The 16,741-nt window shown below is 36.8% G+C and overlaps 2 protein-coding genes and 1 long non-coding RNA gene across 3 annotated transcripts; 1 reads left to right on the top strand and 2 right to left on the bottom strand.

Moving 5' to 3' along the window:
* The first annotated feature begins 5,842 nt into the window (after positions 1-5,842).
* On the top strand, positions 5,843-9,499 carry LOC125207176 (lipoxygenase 6, chloroplastic-like). Its single transcript, XM_048106404.2, has 9 exons — positions 5,843-6,255; positions 6,326-6,588; positions 6,687-6,924; positions 7,007-7,327; positions 7,410-7,495; positions 7,585-7,692; positions 7,786-8,084; positions 8,161-8,427; positions 8,529-9,499. The coding sequence occupies exons 1-9, from the start codon at positions 5,889-5,891 to the stop codon at positions 9,286-9,288; spliced, it is 2,709 nt and encodes a 902-aa protein (XP_047962361.2). The 5' UTR covers positions 5,843-5,888; the 3' UTR covers positions 9,289-9,499.
* Positions 9,500-10,497: 998 nt separating this feature from the next.
* LOC125203881 (uncharacterized) lies at positions 10,498-13,592 on the bottom strand. The gene is made up of 5 exons (XM_048102387.2): positions 13,216-13,592; positions 12,123-12,279; positions 11,426-11,476; positions 11,138-11,230; positions 10,498-10,770 (listed from the first exon to the last, which is right to left on the bottom strand). Exons 1-5 carry the CDS (start codon positions 13,383-13,385, stop codon positions 10,714-10,716), a joined length of 528 nt encoding a protein of 175 aa, XP_047958344.2. The 5' UTR covers positions 13,386-13,592; the 3' UTR covers positions 10,498-10,713.
* Positions 13,593-15,291: 1,699 nt separating this feature from the next.
* On the bottom strand, positions 15,292-16,183 carry LOC125210717 (uncharacterized). Its single transcript, XR_007174400.2, has 2 exons — positions 15,823-16,183; positions 15,292-15,544 (listed from the first exon to the last, which is right to left on the bottom strand). It is a non-coding gene; the product is annotated as an uncharacterized LOC125210717 (long non-coding RNA).
* Between the last annotated feature and the right edge of the window lie 558 nt (positions 16,184-16,741).

Genomic DNA, 16,741 nt, shown 5'->3' with positions numbered 1-16,741 from the left:
TAAGTTTTTTGGGGCCAACCTATCTTAATGAACATTTATGACTAATTTTGTGGAACAATGTTTCATTATGTTTTGCTAATTTTAGTTTGATTCTTATTCAATACTCAATTATCTGTTCCTATGACAAATCCGAAAAACACGTAAAATTGGGATGGTTATATATCTAATGTTGAAAGAAAGAGAATAGAAAATTAACCGTCAATTTTGTTATATATTGGCGACTTGGCGTGTTGTAATAAATCATAATTTCTCTTACCATCAAACTAAACAATACTCAACAAAATTACAGCACTACATATCATGTTATATTTTTATTACATCCTAGTATTAATTTATAAAATGAAATAAGGTTATCTTGAAATATTGCTAACATTTCTTTGACATTTTACTCACCAAAAAGAAAATTTTACGTATCAATGATTGAAAAGACTAATCATGGACCAGAAAGATAGAGATTGGAAGTCAGTGTTTTCTTTATTTGCTTAATCTAAAATTTTGAATGTCTCAATCTATAGATAATTACTAATTATCCAGTAAAGTTACTCTTTGACCTTTTTCTTTTACTTTATATATCTCGTAGTAATAATTTTTTCTTCTTTTTTCAAACCAATCTTTTGCCGATTTTTCTCTCTCTAATTTCGATCATTTCTAATTCTCCGATCTTTGTTAAATTGGTTTTCATATGGACCAAGTTAGTATGAGCTACATGTAATTTCAAACAGTTTCAACAAAATTAATAATAAAAAAATAGTCTGGTGAGAGTTTAAGCCCATCCTTCTACCAAGTACGTTCACTACTGTTTTCGTCACGAAAAATAAACTTTATAGTACATGAAGCATTATTAGAGTAAATAAAATGAAAAAAAACGTAAATGTTTTTTGAGCGGAGGAGTTAATTAATAGAGTACGAACCTGCAAGATATAATACTGTTGATTTAAATGAGAGGTTTACGATCAAATATATATCCATCAATAATTTTATTAATTTTATATCTTAATTTTTGAAATTTGTCAATGATCTTTAATGGAGTATATAATTGTATCAATTATACATCAATCTTTTTAAATTGTCAATTTGGTACCAATCTTTTCAATGCTAATAAATTTTATCATCGTAATTCACTTCCGTGACATGATGTGTCAAAATGCACAAATTCGTTAATGTGGTGTGGCCGTTGAGTAGAATCAAGATCTTAATCGTGGTATTGATTGATTTCGTTTAACATTAGAGCAATAGCATGTCATTTGATCCTCAAAATTATAGTACTAATATAAGAGCATCCGCAATGGTGCTTAGGCCAGCCATAGGCCAGCCATTTTCTCCTCTGCCACGTCAGCAACACTAAAAAAACCACCTGCCACGTCAGATTTAGGCCAGCCATAGGCCAGCCGCAATAAAAATAATTCAAAATATACTACATTTACGGAATTAAAATTGCGATATACGGAATTAAATTTACGACACATATACGGGAAAAACAATCCATTCCATTAAAAAAAAAGTACAAAGATTTTTAAAAAAAAGTACATGATTTTTTTTATAAAAAAAGGGCTTCAACACACGAGCTCCGCCACTCTCTACTCCTCATCGCCGTCGCCGTCGCCGTCGTCCTCGTCGTCGCCGCCGCCGTCTCCGCCGCCGCTGCCGCCACCCGTGGTATCTGAGCCCACGTCGGAACCCCCCAGCCATGACCTCGCGATCTCTAAATCAGCACGCATGCTCTCGAGCATCTCGTAAAGAAACCTCTTCTCCGTGGGGTCAGTGGCGTTCTTCCACTCTCGGAAGACCTGTAACATCTGAGCCCGCGTTTGGTTACGCGAATGGAGAGTGTACTCGAGTGGGGCGGCTGGGAGGGCGGAGGACTGGACCTCGCGGGGCGATAGGGGGGATCCGCCCCTCGCAGCCCGCTGCGCCCGCTTGTGTCCAACCGGGCGGGGGCGACCAGTAAATGAAGGAGGGGATGGAAACTCCTCAGCATCCGGGGGGAGGTCGTGGGATCCGCCGCTGCTGCCGCTGTAGTCGCCGCTATAGTTGAGTCGCTGCTTCTTCGGCCACCCAGCGTCGCACCCCGCCCGGAACTTCTCGGAGTCCTTCAACAACAAGAAGCACTCCCAGAAGGTGAACTCCTTATACTTCCCCTCCAAGGGGAACTGACTCGCGGCGATCCTCCGGGCGTCGTCCTCAATCTGCCCACTTCTGAGCTGACGGAGGGCGTTGGCGTACAAATTCGCAAAACGGCCCACCGCGGCCCTGGTGCGCTCCCACCCTTTCCGGACCTCCTCGTTGCTGAAGTCCTTCCCGTGCGGGCAGTGGCTCTTATAGGCAGCCCTGATCTTCGCCCACATGTTGACGACCCGCTGGTTGTTCGCAACCAGTGGATCGTCGCACACCTCCAACCACCCCTTGGCCACCGCGGCATACTCATCCTCCGTCCACTTCCTCCGGCCAGTGGCAGCGGGCTGCGATGACTCGCCAACCGCCTTGCCCTTCCCCTTCCCCCTCGTCTTCTTCTTCGGCGCGGCCGGCGTCGCTGGAACGGGAGTATCATCGTCCCCGAGATCGATCCCCATATCATGCAATGACAGAAGGTCATCGCCAGAGAACTGCGTCTCCACCGGGGTCGACGTGTGAGACGAAGCCGTCAAAAAATCAAGCGAGGGCCGATATACCGCGTCCCCTCCCGGTGACCCCTGCACCCCCCCCCCCCCCCCGGCATCCCGGGATGCATACCGTGCGGCATCCCCCCTGCCACATCATCCCCATCATCTGCTGCTGCATCTGGGGCATACCCCCCACCCGGGCGCTGACTGCCCGCCGCTCCCCTGCCCGTCGCCCGGCATACCCCCCCATCGCCCCCCCCCCCCCCCCCCCCCGCGCACCAGCCATCATCTGATTCCAATGGATGTTAAATCCCGGGCCCATCTGCCCCCATCCAGATCCCACGGGTACTGTGGGAGTCTGAGAGCCGCTCGTCGCCGGACTGGACTTATATGATTTAAAAAAAAAAAAAAAATTCGAAAATCGGCGCTAGCCGATCGGGCCTCCACAATGGCGGCTAGCCGATCGGCTAGCGCTTCGGCCAGCGACGAGCGATCGGCCAGCCCACGCCGATCCGCTCGCCGAAATCGCGTTTGCCGATTGCAATGGTTCGGCTAGCGCGACGAATCGGCTAGCCGGTCGCTAGCCGACCATTGCGGATGCTCTTAAGTGATGCCATGTTTTTATTAATTTTTGTAATTGTTTTTTTTTTTTTTTAAATCATACAGTTATATGAAATGTTGATTTAGTGATCTTAGTGGGTTCAAAACTAGCTGAAGGTGGAGAGATCTTATCATCTGTCAATTGTCAAAAGCAATGCTCCAAAGTCCAAACAATTGCACCTTGATAGCTATTTAACACACGAAATATAAATGTATGCTGTGCCCCTCCATTTTAGTGCACTCTGATTGGCGACCAACAACTACTTTACAATTTATTTTCACTTTATTTAACTCTCTTTCCTTCTTTCTTTAGTACTCCTAGTATAATGTGTTCAAAATGGGCTACCATATCATCATGCATTTTGTGATGCGAATGATGATATAATTGTAAACTTTGCAATCCTCGCAATTTATAATTTGACTTTTAAAAAACATGGGGCAGACTAAATACTACTCCTATTCCGAGTTTAAATTGGTAAGGACGGTTAAAGATCATCTGGAAAAACATTACTCATGGATCATCTTACAAAATAGGAACAATAATTTAGATTGAAAAATATTTTCTGGCTAGATATGAATCTGCAAGAATCGTTTACTCAATTATTTAATGATGTACTAGAAATTTCGATAACCTTATTTAATTAAATCTGATAGCTATCAGAGGGTTATCTTCAGACTTCAGATTTTGGCATTATTTGAAATTGATATGATAATTGATTGGATACAACTAAGGTGCAAGATCATCCAGATCATGCACATCGACTACTATTTACTAATACTAACAGACATGGTATACAATTTTTAATATTGAGTGAATAATTTTTTACTCCCTTCGTTCCATAGTAATGGAGGCGAAACTTTTCGGCACAGAGATTAAGAAAAATTGTGTTAGGTGAGTTAAGTAAAGAGAGAATAAAATGGAAAATGAAAAAGGTAGAGAGATGAAGAGAGAGAAAAGTAAGAGAGAGTAAAGTAGGCGTGGAAAAATGTGTTGACTTTTACTAAAAAAAAAATGACTCTATTACTATGAAACATGGTAAAATGAATCTATTACTATGGAACGAAAGAAAGTATTCGCTAAAGTTTAATCAACTCTTTCTATTATTTTAAAATATTACTATATAGACAAAGAGAAGCAAATAAAGTCTTGTTAATTCTCATGACCTGTGAATCTATGATTGACTAATTAATGTAACCCCAGTACTACACGTGGAATTTAAATATATTTATTTGTTAGATGTGAAATCTAATGAATGACTTTCTTGCTTAGGTGTTTAAATGGATAGGTGGATTCATTACAATTAATTTATTATATTATTATAACTGGTCCCGACAATTTAAAACAATTACGTTTTCCCTTTTCCTTTCTGTATAGATTAGTATATTTTAAGTAATTATTCCAACTCACAGTTCTTACATGATTGATGTAATTATGCTCTTCTTTATTCACAATAATGAGTTATGGTGGCGTTTATTTGAGTTTATTTTATGCTTGGATTAGGCAATGATGTCAATGAAAATATCAAAATTACAAATAAAATAGAAAACATCTCAAATAAATTTAAGAGAGAGTTCATTTGGTTTTTAAATCATGCATCAATAACTGCCTTACAATTTACATAATCGAAAATGATAGTAGTATTATTTTTCCTTGAATCTTTTGGATTTCATTAATCCACACGAGCTCTTAATCTTCGATTGATTGAAAGCTTCTTAAAATCTGATAAAATATCGTTATGTATCAGAAATTACTCGATCCCTAATTTATGGTGAAAGAGAAATCGTCTAATCCGCTCGATTGCGGTTCATCACTTCGATTAATTATCGTTATTGACTTGTCGTGAATATATAATTTATTGTACATGAAGATGATACACTTTGATTTCAAACCATCAATGATAAGAAATTTGAATTATTAGAGCATAAATTCATTTCTTCCAACAAAATTTTCACTCTTTGGCTTTTATTGAGTTGCGGAAACATTGAAATTAAATTTGGGTATCTCTACTCTCTATGCTTAGTAAAAGAGTTTGGTCGATTTTGTAATAATGATGCATGTATTTATCAACTGTCTCATGATAACTATATCTTGCACGCCATGCCTTCACTATCTTTTCTTGTTTGTTACACGCACTTTTCCTTTATAACAGTCTCCACACCTTTACATCACAAAATACACAAATCTACATTAGTAAATAATACTGTATTGTTTAAATTCGTGATGTTTTTTGTCGGCTTCTGTATCACTCAGTTCCCACGCAATCACACCAAATAAATTAAAAAATGACTTCCAAATCAACTATAGAGATAAATAAATAAATAATACTCCCTCCGTCCCAGATAATTCGTCTCAGTTTTTCATTTCGGTCCGTCCCACATAATTTGTCCCACTTCACTTTTACCATTTTTGGTAGTGGACCTCATATTCCACTAATTCATTTCTGCTCACATATAATTATAAAATTAATATATAAAGGTTGGATCCACATTCCACTAACTTTTTCAACCCACTTTTCATTACATTTCTTAAAACTCGTGCTCGGTCAAAATGACCCGAATTATCTGGGACGGAGGGAGTATATGGCTCGTGAAAACAACAGTTCACATTCTTTAAAAAAATGGCCTGTTTGCAATGTAAATACTCCCATTCCATGCTCAAGTCTCAACACATTTCCCCACTGCACAAATATGCTCACAGCTCAGGCCAGCCCCACCACTCTCCGGCGGAGGGAGCCCTTCCCTGCCACCTCGAAACAGCGCAGGCTGACTGTAAATCCCTCCACCCTCCGGCCCGGCAGGCGGAATGTGATAAGGGCTGTCATCAGCAGTGGAGATAGCAAAGCAGGAGTGGAAACAGCAGATAAAGCTGTGGAAAGCAATGGAGCTTTAGTGTCTTCTTCAAGAAGTGGAGGTGTGAGTGTGAGAGCAGTGATCAGGATAAGGAAAAAGATGAAGGAGAAGTTGTTTGACAAGATTGAGGATCAGTGGGATTCTTTCCTCAATGGGATTGGGAAAGGGATCTCACTTCAGCTCATCACCCAAGAACCTCATCTTGGTATATTTCTTCATCACTTACTTAGCTTACCTTTTTCTTGTTGAATTTCCTCACGCCATATTCTTCTCAGGCAAGAGTGACGAGACTTTTGTGAGAGGGTGGTTGCCTAGCATATCTGACAATCCATATGTGGTGGAGTATGGAGCTGACATGGTGGTGCCAAATGATTTCGGCCAGCCGGGAGCTGTTGTTGTGACCAATTTCCATGAGAAAGAGGTGTTCTTGATGGAGATTGTGGTTCATGGCTTCAAAGAGCCAATATTCTTCACTGCTGATACATGGATTCATTCCAAGAAAGACAATCCTGAGAGTAGGATAATATTCAAGAATCAGGTAGCCATATATAGCTTTACTTGTCATTGTTCATAGAAAATTTAACCCCACTCTTATCACTTTAGTATAGCACTTACTTATACTCTCTGTGGTGGCAGGCTTACCTGCCGTCTGAGACACCACCCGGGCTCAAGAATCTCAGGCAAGAGGAGCTGCATCGTGTTCGTGGCGATGGGAAAGGAGAGAGGAAGATGCACGAGAGGATATATGATTATGATGTGTACAATGATTTGGGTAATCCTGATAAGGATGAGGAGCTAGCCAGGCCGGTTGTGGGCGGTGAAGAGAGGCCGTACCCTAGGCGTTGCCGGACTGGTAGACGTCCCACTTTAACAGGTATGTGTTTCCCTGCAATGCTGTCTGTTTTGTTGCTCCTACTGTTTTTGATATCACTGACTTTCTGAAATCTTTAAATTAGATCCCGATACAGAGAGTAGAATCGAGAAGCCTGATCCGGTGTATGTTCCTCGTGATGAGACGTTTGAGGAGGTCAAGCAGAACACATTTTCTGCTGGAAGGTTGAAGGCTGTGCTGCACAACCTTATACCATTGATTGTTTCTAAATTGGCTAGTTCGGACGTCCCATTCACAAACTTCTCGGACATAGATAATCTGTATAATGATGATATTCTGCTGCCAAAAGAAGCCAAAAATAATCACCTCCTTGCCAATCTGATGGATCAAGTGATGAATGTTGGTGATAATTTGCTGAAATACGAAATACCAGCCATTATTAGGCGTAAGCACCACTCTCAACAAGGACATGCTTTCTTATTTTGTTAGGGAAAAATGTGAATCTTGATCTGTCTTTTTTCTCTCAGGTGACAGATTTTCATGGCTAAGGGATAACGAGTTTGCTCGTCAGACTTTGGCCGGGGTGAATCCTGTTAATATCGAGCTACTAAAGGTATCATTTTAGCCTTTTTTTCTGTTGAGATAGGATGCAATACCTTTGTTTATCATCAGCCATAAATGGAGACTGGAATTTGATTTCAGGAACTTCCCATTTTAAGTAAACTAGATCCTGAAATATATGGCCCTCCGGAATCTGCAATCACTAGGGAATTAATAGCCAGAGAGCTTAACGGAATCAGCGTTGAAGAGGTAAATCATTTTGTTATTTACTGTGACATGTGACACAAAAAAATTATCATAACAAGTAAATTGACTTTGTCTCCTGCTGTTTTCTATTCACAGGCAATGAAAAACAAGAAGCTGTTTATAATTGACTATCATGATTTGCTGTTGCCATTCATTGAGAAGATGAATGAGTTGCCAGACAGAAAAGCTTATGCTTCCAGAACTGTCTTCTATTTTGATCAAGGCATTCTTAGGCCAATTGTCATTGAGCTATCACTCCCTCCGACTTCTTCGTCTCCCAGGAACAAGAAAATTTATACTCATGGGCACGGCGCCACCTCTAGCTGGATGTGGAAGCTGGCTAAAGCTCATGTTTGCTCCAATGATGCAGGCGTTCACCAACTCGTGAACCACTGGTGCCTCTATACTTCATTTTGTGAGTCATCCTAACATAAATACTATCAAATACTAACAACGGGTTATTTTTTTCAGGTTGAGGACTCATGCCTGCACGGAACCTTATATAATCGCCACTCACAGGCAGCTAAGCACAATGCACCCAGTCTACAAACTACTGCACCCACATATGCGCTACACCATGGAAATCAATGCCCTTGCAAGGCAAAGTTTGATAAACGCCGGTGGAGTCATAGAGGCTTGCTTCAGCCCTGGAAAGTACGCCCTGGAGATAAGCTCAGCCGCCTATGAGAGCCTGTGGCGGTTTGACAGGGAAGCATTACCCGCAGATTTAGTTCACCGGTAGAATTTCTCTCAAAGCCATGAAGTCAGTCAGGCCCCTTTCCTGATTGTTGCTTTGTTTGTTATATTGATGAACACATTTCACCGTGGAACTTATGCAGGGGAATGGCTGTTGAGGATCCCACCATGCCTGGTGGTGTCAAACTTGTGATCGAAGATTATCCTTATGCTGCAGATGGTCTTCTCATATGGGCTGCCATACAGGAATTGGTAGAATCCTACGTTGAGCACTATTATTCCGAGCCAAATTCCATCTCATCGGATGTGGAGCTTCAGGCCTGGTGGAACGAGATAAAAAACGTGGGGCATTATGGCAAGAGAAATGAGTCGTGGTGGCCTAACCTCAATACACAAGATGACTTATCAAGAATACTTACAACCATGATTTGGACTGCTTCTGGTCAGCATGCAGCTATCAACTTCGGACAATATCCGTTCGGGGGATACGTACCTAACCGTCCAACTCTCATGAGGAAACTAATCCCTCAACCGGGAGACTCTGAGTACGAAAAGTTCCTTCACAACCCTGAGTACACTTTCTTGACTTCATTGCCCACACAACTCCAGGCAACAAAGGTTATGGCTGTCCAAGACAGCCTATCAACACATTCTCCAGATGAAGAGTACCTGCATCAGTTGGACCAGATTCAGAGGCTTTCCTCTAATGATCCTCAAGTTCACAAGTTTTTTGAAAATTTCTCCGTTCAGTTAGAAGAGATAGAACGAATTATCAATCTACGGAATAAGAATGTAGAACTGACAAACAGAACTGGTGCTGGTGTTCCTCCATATGAATTGCTTCTTCCCACTTCACCTCCTGGCGTTACTGGTCGTGGTATTCCTAACAGCATTTCCATCTGACTTTGTGGTCCGGAGTTGTGCTCTAGGGATAGCCTGTAAATCTGTAATAAATGCTAGAGAGTGTCTATATCTGCATCTATTAGAATAGGAGATCAAACAAGGCTATCTATTCAGTTTCAACAATGTTTGCTACTCCTTCACTCATCATTTTGTATCAAATACTCTTTGTGCGTCTAGATAATAAACTTAATGCATTGCATCTTTATGAATACTCTTTGTGCATAGATCATAAACTCATTTTGTTACCAAATACTCTTTCTGACTCTTTTTCTATCTCTGAAAATTAGAAATTGAGTAACGGCAGTTTGAGAAGATTGGGAGCAAACGGTTAAGGAAAAAAGGCACGAGTCGTAGGAGATGTTGCACCAAATGTAGTAGGTGATCTCCACCGTGACAATTCAATTTCGAAATATTGGACCAATTCAATTTCTGTTAATATCAAAATAATATTCTCGAGCAAACAAACTACATTATATATATGGATATTATCAAAATCGATTATGACAAAGGGTTCAATATGAAGAAGGCTTGTATGGCAGATGTGGACACTGTAAGCCCACCAAGGGGGCTTAAATCTCCACCATGGTCATCGGATATGGTGTGTGTTGCACTCGATGTTGAGCATCTGTATTCGCATCAAGGTGTCTCTTGGTTCTGCAGCTCTCGAATATGAAGAAATTGTTGTTTCTTGAATTAGTTATCCGGATTTTTTATGAATTGGAACATGATTTGCAAAAACCTATCACTATACATGTTACTGATCTTGATGAATGAAAGACCAGGCATGCTGTTTTTTATATCTACAACTACAATATTGTTCTTGTTGCTTATGATGCCGCATATGGCATTGTCACGTTCTCTAAAAATGTGATTTTAGGCAAAACTCATCAGCCTTATTATTTTGTCAGGGACCCTGTGCCTTGTATCTGCATATGATGTTGACTTCCTTCTTGTTATATCAAACAATCCTATCAACTAGCTCAGCCTGCATTCAAGGTGGCTCAGGAATTTCAAATTCCAGTTAAAATTATGCATAATGTGGCAACACAAAGCAACGTAAGGGCGCTTTCACCTTGGGACGTGCTTAATACTATTCTACTGAGATGATAGATAGAGAACCTATGCACAAAGCTGAGATCAAGAATGATCCTCTTTTGGAGCTCAAGAAAGTTTTCTCAACTATACCTAGATTAGATTCATGATGCACCATTTCAGAAAAATGCACGACATGTTGGAGGCAAATTTTACGTTTACAGAAACAATGAAGGAGAAAACTGTTACAGAGGAATTGTCCTGTGGTCAAAACAAATTTTGATATTTCTTTTCATCAGATATGTACCTTTGAGCTACTCTTTCTCTCAAAAATAGAAATAGAAGACAGATACCACTTTAGTAACTCTAAACAAAGTCTTTCTCCAGCTTGCGTCAGATTAAACTTATAAGCATTGCAGTAATCGATCCCAGAACCGCACCAGCAGCAACCTGAAGTTAAACAATGAACATCATAATTAATATTCACATGATTAGAAGAGACACTATTTTTTATCTATAACTGTAAACTGCTCGTGTGGAATATACAATTGAGTAATTGGTCATGTTCTAAGGTTTCAGACAATTTTTATTTTACTTGGCTTTGAGCTATAAATTGACCACTGTTCTATGTTTTGCAAGCAGAATGCATACATGGTAAGTAGAATTGGGATGGAGCATAATTTGGTCAGAAAAAGTGTATCCATTCAGATAATCTAAACTGATGAGGGGAATTACTTAAGGATCCTATATAAAATTTTAAAAAGAGTAATTCAGATTCAGAGAATGTTAGTTGAATAATTCAAAGCATCACTTAAACCTGAGTAGGCGTGTGGCCAAGAAGTTCGCGTAGCGGTATGCTCTCAGCAAGAGGATGCTCGGCTGGAAGTTCACATAAGATCTGATTTAGTACCTGTTACATATAATTTCATTAGGAATCTCTGGATGCATACGAACTCTAGTTTTTGCCCTTTGTTACTAATTTATTTATCACATTTGTGTATGTGTGAGGGTAGATGGGGAGGGGGAATGGATGAAGTATCCAGTGCATTTGTGCAAAGCACCCTAGATGTGCACAACAAAACAGACTAAATCATAAACTACAAACCTCTGCTTGACGTCCAGCATGTAATCTTACACCAGTTGCATCATACATCACCTGTCAAAGTTGATAGAGTAAGACCGCAAGTACAATATATGGAAGCTTATAACAAAACATAAAATTTGATTGTGCAAGTAAAAGTATATGTTAAAGATCGAGCATGAGTAAAACTATAGGGCTCGAGTGCCAAGTTGATAAAATCAAATAAACAACATTTAAATCTCACCTTTAGGTTTCAATCTTCAGCTATTATGAGTTGGTATAAAAAATTATTTAGTTTTATTAAGTAAATTTATAAATTAATTTCTAAGATTTCATTTTGCATAGAAGTATCTGGTTGGCAATTCAAGTCATAAATGAGAATAGTATGGGCATGAAGGTGGATAGGAAAAGGAACAGGTATGGGAAAGGGAAAGTGTTCCAGACAGCACTCATTCCTTCAAACTCATCTCCCACTTCCCCAAACTCCCCATACCAATCAATCCCCATACTTTTAGTTCTACAGAATTTGATTAATACATGTATATCCTTGTAATTTTTAAATTTTTTGAAAAAACAGAACAATCATTTTGTAAGGTTATATGAGTGCACATCATGTACAAAGCAAAAATAAGTACATTTATGCACAAGATGTGGTTTCCAAGACTAATACAATTAATAACATAATGTTCAAGCTAGGCTATAACAGAACAAGAGAACACACCACGGATGCCAAAACTAATGCAGTTGCAAAATGCGGTCCTCCAAAACCCTCTTGTAAACCAACCCCAACTGCAAGAGCAGTTACAGTAGCTGAATGTGATGATGGCATGCCACCAGATCCAATAAGTTGCTTTGGATCCCACCGGTTTTCCTTGTACCTGGATAAATACAATGCTCTTAAGACTTCCAAGATCACAGTTTTGGTTAATGGCAGAGCGCAATGGAAGGAACAGAGTGGGGATGCCCTCATATGCTTTTGACTTAGATAATATTTACAAAAATAGTAGAGCACTTCAGACAAGAAAAACAATTGAAAAATACCAAAGAAAAATATCTAGAGAAAGAACCTGCATTTTCTCTTTTATGAACAAACTCTGATTGAAGGGCCTAAACATTTTCTTTTAAGGTTAAAATGCAAAAGACTTCACCATATCAAGCATTCCATGATTGTCAATGGTGGTGTTTACAGATGCAAAGTGTTATAGAAAATGTGTATCCCACATCAGTTGTGTGACATAGTCTAGCTTAGTCTCTTGTCTATATATGTGGGCTATGTTGAGTAATGAAATATACCTACTACTCTTCTCTAAATTTTATTGTTCTAAATTTTGATTTGTTTGGATGAATTCTGCATCTATTCAACAGAGATTGAAAGAAATAGCTAACTCCTCACCAGCGTAAACATATATGAATAAACTCATCTACCAAGTAGTGATCATAACCTTATAGAGGCCTAAAAATCACAATCAAGAGAACAAACGAATCTCCATAACAGTAATTTTATTTTCAAAAGTTTCAAAAGAGACCATTTTGTTCTAAAATGCAAATATTCAGTCTAACTGTGAAAAAAATAAAAAATCAGTGTCTTGTGAGGTAAAAAGACTCATCATCTACTTGCACATCTTAAAAATTAAATACACAAAATAATCATATAGTTTCTCTCTCTCTCTTTCACACACACAAACACAAACCCCAACCCGTTAAGAGCAGTCAGCGATAGTAAGAGCGATGCAATTAGGATTCTAATATTTCAGATGTTGTAGAAATTAGTAAAAAAGCAAGATCAATGCCCTAACAAAGAAGAAGAAGCATACCAGACAGTAAAGAATTTAATGGCCTGAGCAATAGCGAAGCCAAGAAAGGAAGACATCAACGCAAGATTTGTAAAAAGCGCCCATATTCCAGTCGCCGCCGCCGCCGCCGCCGTTGATTCTTCATTCAAGCCCACTGTTGATCCCATTCCCCCAAAATCAGCCCTCACCATTTCTCTCGCGCTTTTCCTGCTCCTCCGATTAGTTGTAACTATTGATTTCTATATCAATCTTATCTTCTCAATTTCAAGGAGGGGCCCTTAATTTGGATGGGAATTGCAAGCATTCAAAGTCGATCTTGGGAAGCAAAGCAGCAGCTGCGTATACAAGTTAACTGACAGACGGTTGACAATTAATTTATTTTTCTTTTTCCTTTCCTTTTCTTTTAAACTATTTCAATAAAAATGAAACGTTTTTTTAAATAAAAATAAAATAATTTTTTTTTTCTTTCTATTTTACTCTCTCTTCATTACTTTACAAAATAACATTATATAAAATCTCGTGTCAAAAATTAAATATTGCATATTTAAAATGAAACGTTTTTTAAAATAAAAATAAAATAATCTTTTTTTTTTCTTCCTTATTTTACTCTCTCTTCATTAATTCACAAAATAATACTATATAATCTCGTGTCAAAAATTAATATTGCATATTTAATAAGACGGAGAACTTATGAATATGCCACGTAATTATATAATTATGTTCAAATGTGGAATCTGGCATATGCTAGTTACTAGTATATCAAAATTTTGATTGCCTTTCGAATTAATCATACATTTGATTTCTTTTATTGTTTCCATCGCTTTGTCCATTATATTTTGTTGTATGCTTGAATGATTGTATCATAAGTACTTGGTTTTTATCGCTTTTGTATTATAAATAAATAGATATAGATTAATTAAATAATATTTCTTATGTCCATTATAAATGAAATATTTTCCTTTTTAATTTATCTCATTAAAAATAAAACGTTTTTTAAAATGGTAACATCCCTATCTCTACTTTTTCATCTTTTTTACTTTATTCTCTCTTCATTAACTCACACACACTACATAAAAGCTTGTGCTGATTCCCAAATATTGCATATTTAATGGGACGGAGGGAGTACTTCTTTTCTATTTTTGGTATTTTTTTTCTTTTTAATAAGATGAGAATTTATTTTTCATTAATAATATTTTAATATTTTTTTCTTTTTATATTTCTTCTATTTTGATAATGAACATTATTATACATTTAATTGTGATATAGGAGTATGTTTATTTTAAACCTGTTGCAGTTATAGATTGTTCATTACATAGTGTGCACAATTTCCAGTATATTCAATATGATTATCTCATTTTGGTTAAATCGATTGTACAATTATATATGGACAAGGTATTACTTTTTAGCTTTTATATTTATAGAATATTTAATTTACTCAGCCATTAAATTGACTAGTGTAACACCCGTGCTATGCACGGATTATAAATTTATATATTTGTCTAAATCTTAAAAAAATTAAGCAATACCTACATGCTATAAAGAAATTAATATAAATAAATATGTATGCAATAATAATTTATTCTTATACAAAAAAATAGTAATAAATTTAAGAAATTCTTCAGTATATAACACACAAATATTGTGTATGAGTAATAAACCTAAAATTAATTAAATTAAATTAAAATTTGTATATTAATTACATAAAATTAAGAATTTAAATTTCATAAATTCATATACTCAATTTATCAGTAGAGGTCATTCTATATTTATTTTGCATACCTATTTTCTTAATTTTTCAATATTGCTCCAACATTTTTTTTGATATATTTCGTACGTTTAAATAAGATATCCATATAACATGTACTCTTTATACGTCACACAGAAATACATTGAAACTTGAAAGATATTTAGTAAATAATTTAACTCTATTTATTTATGTAAATTATGTGATTTTAATATATAGTAATATTTAAAAGTAATATTACCTTTTATTGCATCTAATTCCCTATTTTTTTCAAAATATTATAAATGGAAATCCAATTCCATATGCTAAAACTCAAAACCAAAATCTATATAGAAAATTATGGAAACCCAAAATCCTAAGAACTAAAACCTTCTACATAATTTCTTAGCATTAAATAATTTAGCCGAATGCAGTAATACAAATATAGATTGAATTAAATAAATTGCGCTAATTTATATTGAAACCCACTAACTGAATTAAGTTAACTACCAAATTGACCTATTTCTATTTAAAAGAGTCAATCAGGTTAAAAGAAAAATGATAGCTTCCTCTTCTTCACGCTTGTAGCGCCTCCATCTTCTACTTCACGCTTAAATAAGATTATGCCTGAATTCACAAGTAATGATGGTTATAAAAGATTTTCAAACATATAAAGTATTGATAAGAAACGGAAACACAATAAGATATGAGCATTATATCGACATCATGGATGAACATTGAACAAATCCTATTTGTGTTGTTATCCCAACTACTGACCTTGCAAGACCTTGCCGTTAAACGCTCATTTTTCATTATTGTCGACATGGAGTGCTTGCTTATTTGCATTAAGCCTTGCACATTCAAAGGATAACAAAATAAACTTTAGATAATAGAAAAAATAATACCTTTAAAAAATACAAAGACTGCTGCCATGCAAAACTCCATCCTTTTGTTGCTCTCTTTTTTCTTCCAGTGACATATCAATTGTATTCAAAGCAGAATCCCTGAACTCTAAAAGAAGGCATAAACACGAATAAACCTAATTAGAAAGCATAAACAAATAAGAAAAGAACAAAAGAGAAAACTTAGAAAGAAAATGACCATAAAATTGGAGGTTGAAAATGAGGACTCGATATTTAAATATACATATGAAGCAAAGCGGGGCAATAATTAGGCATTATAAGCATTAACTAATATTAATTTCAATTGTGCAACGGCATCACATTGATTTAATAATTACTCCATGCAAATATTTGCAAAAAAGACATGCACGATTGATTCAATTTAAGTTTGAAAAATTTGTAACGTTCAAGGACAATTAAGTTGGTCAAATTCCTAAACGCATATTGGGAAAAATTAATTTTTTGTTATCGTGGATTACATTTATAATACCTGCGAAACTGTCGCTTTAAAATTTGCATCTAAAATTAAATTTAGATTAATTGCAATAATACCCAAAATTAATAAATATTCAAAACTATGCCAAAAACTCGGCTTTTATATTAGTATAGATAGATTATATTAATATTTTATTCAAGATGTCATTAAAAGATGTTAAAATTCTTCCATTACAGTTATATCATTGTTGCGTTATCTTACTGGCATTTTTTTTACACACTTGTTTTAGTAAAAGGACAATAAATAATTAAATTGGAAATAAATTAAAGTATAAAAAAGAATAATGTAGAATAGACTATCTATCATCTTAGTTGAATCTCATAATTCAAGCCTAGATGGATAATATTTTCCCAAAATGTGTAAAAAGAAATAGTCATATGGGATGGATGGAGTAGTAATGAACATTAGATAAAAATGTAAGTATCA

This window comes from Salvia hispanica, chromosome 6 (assembly GCF_029641045.1).
Source record: "Salvia hispanica isolate PSC_SH4W2 chromosome 6, Shi_PSC_v1, whole genome shotgun sequence".
Taxonomy (NCBI): domain Eukaryota; kingdom Viridiplantae; phylum Streptophyta; class Magnoliopsida; order Lamiales; family Lamiaceae; genus Salvia; species Salvia hispanica.
This window is presented reverse-complemented; position numbering and strand designations above follow the sequence as displayed.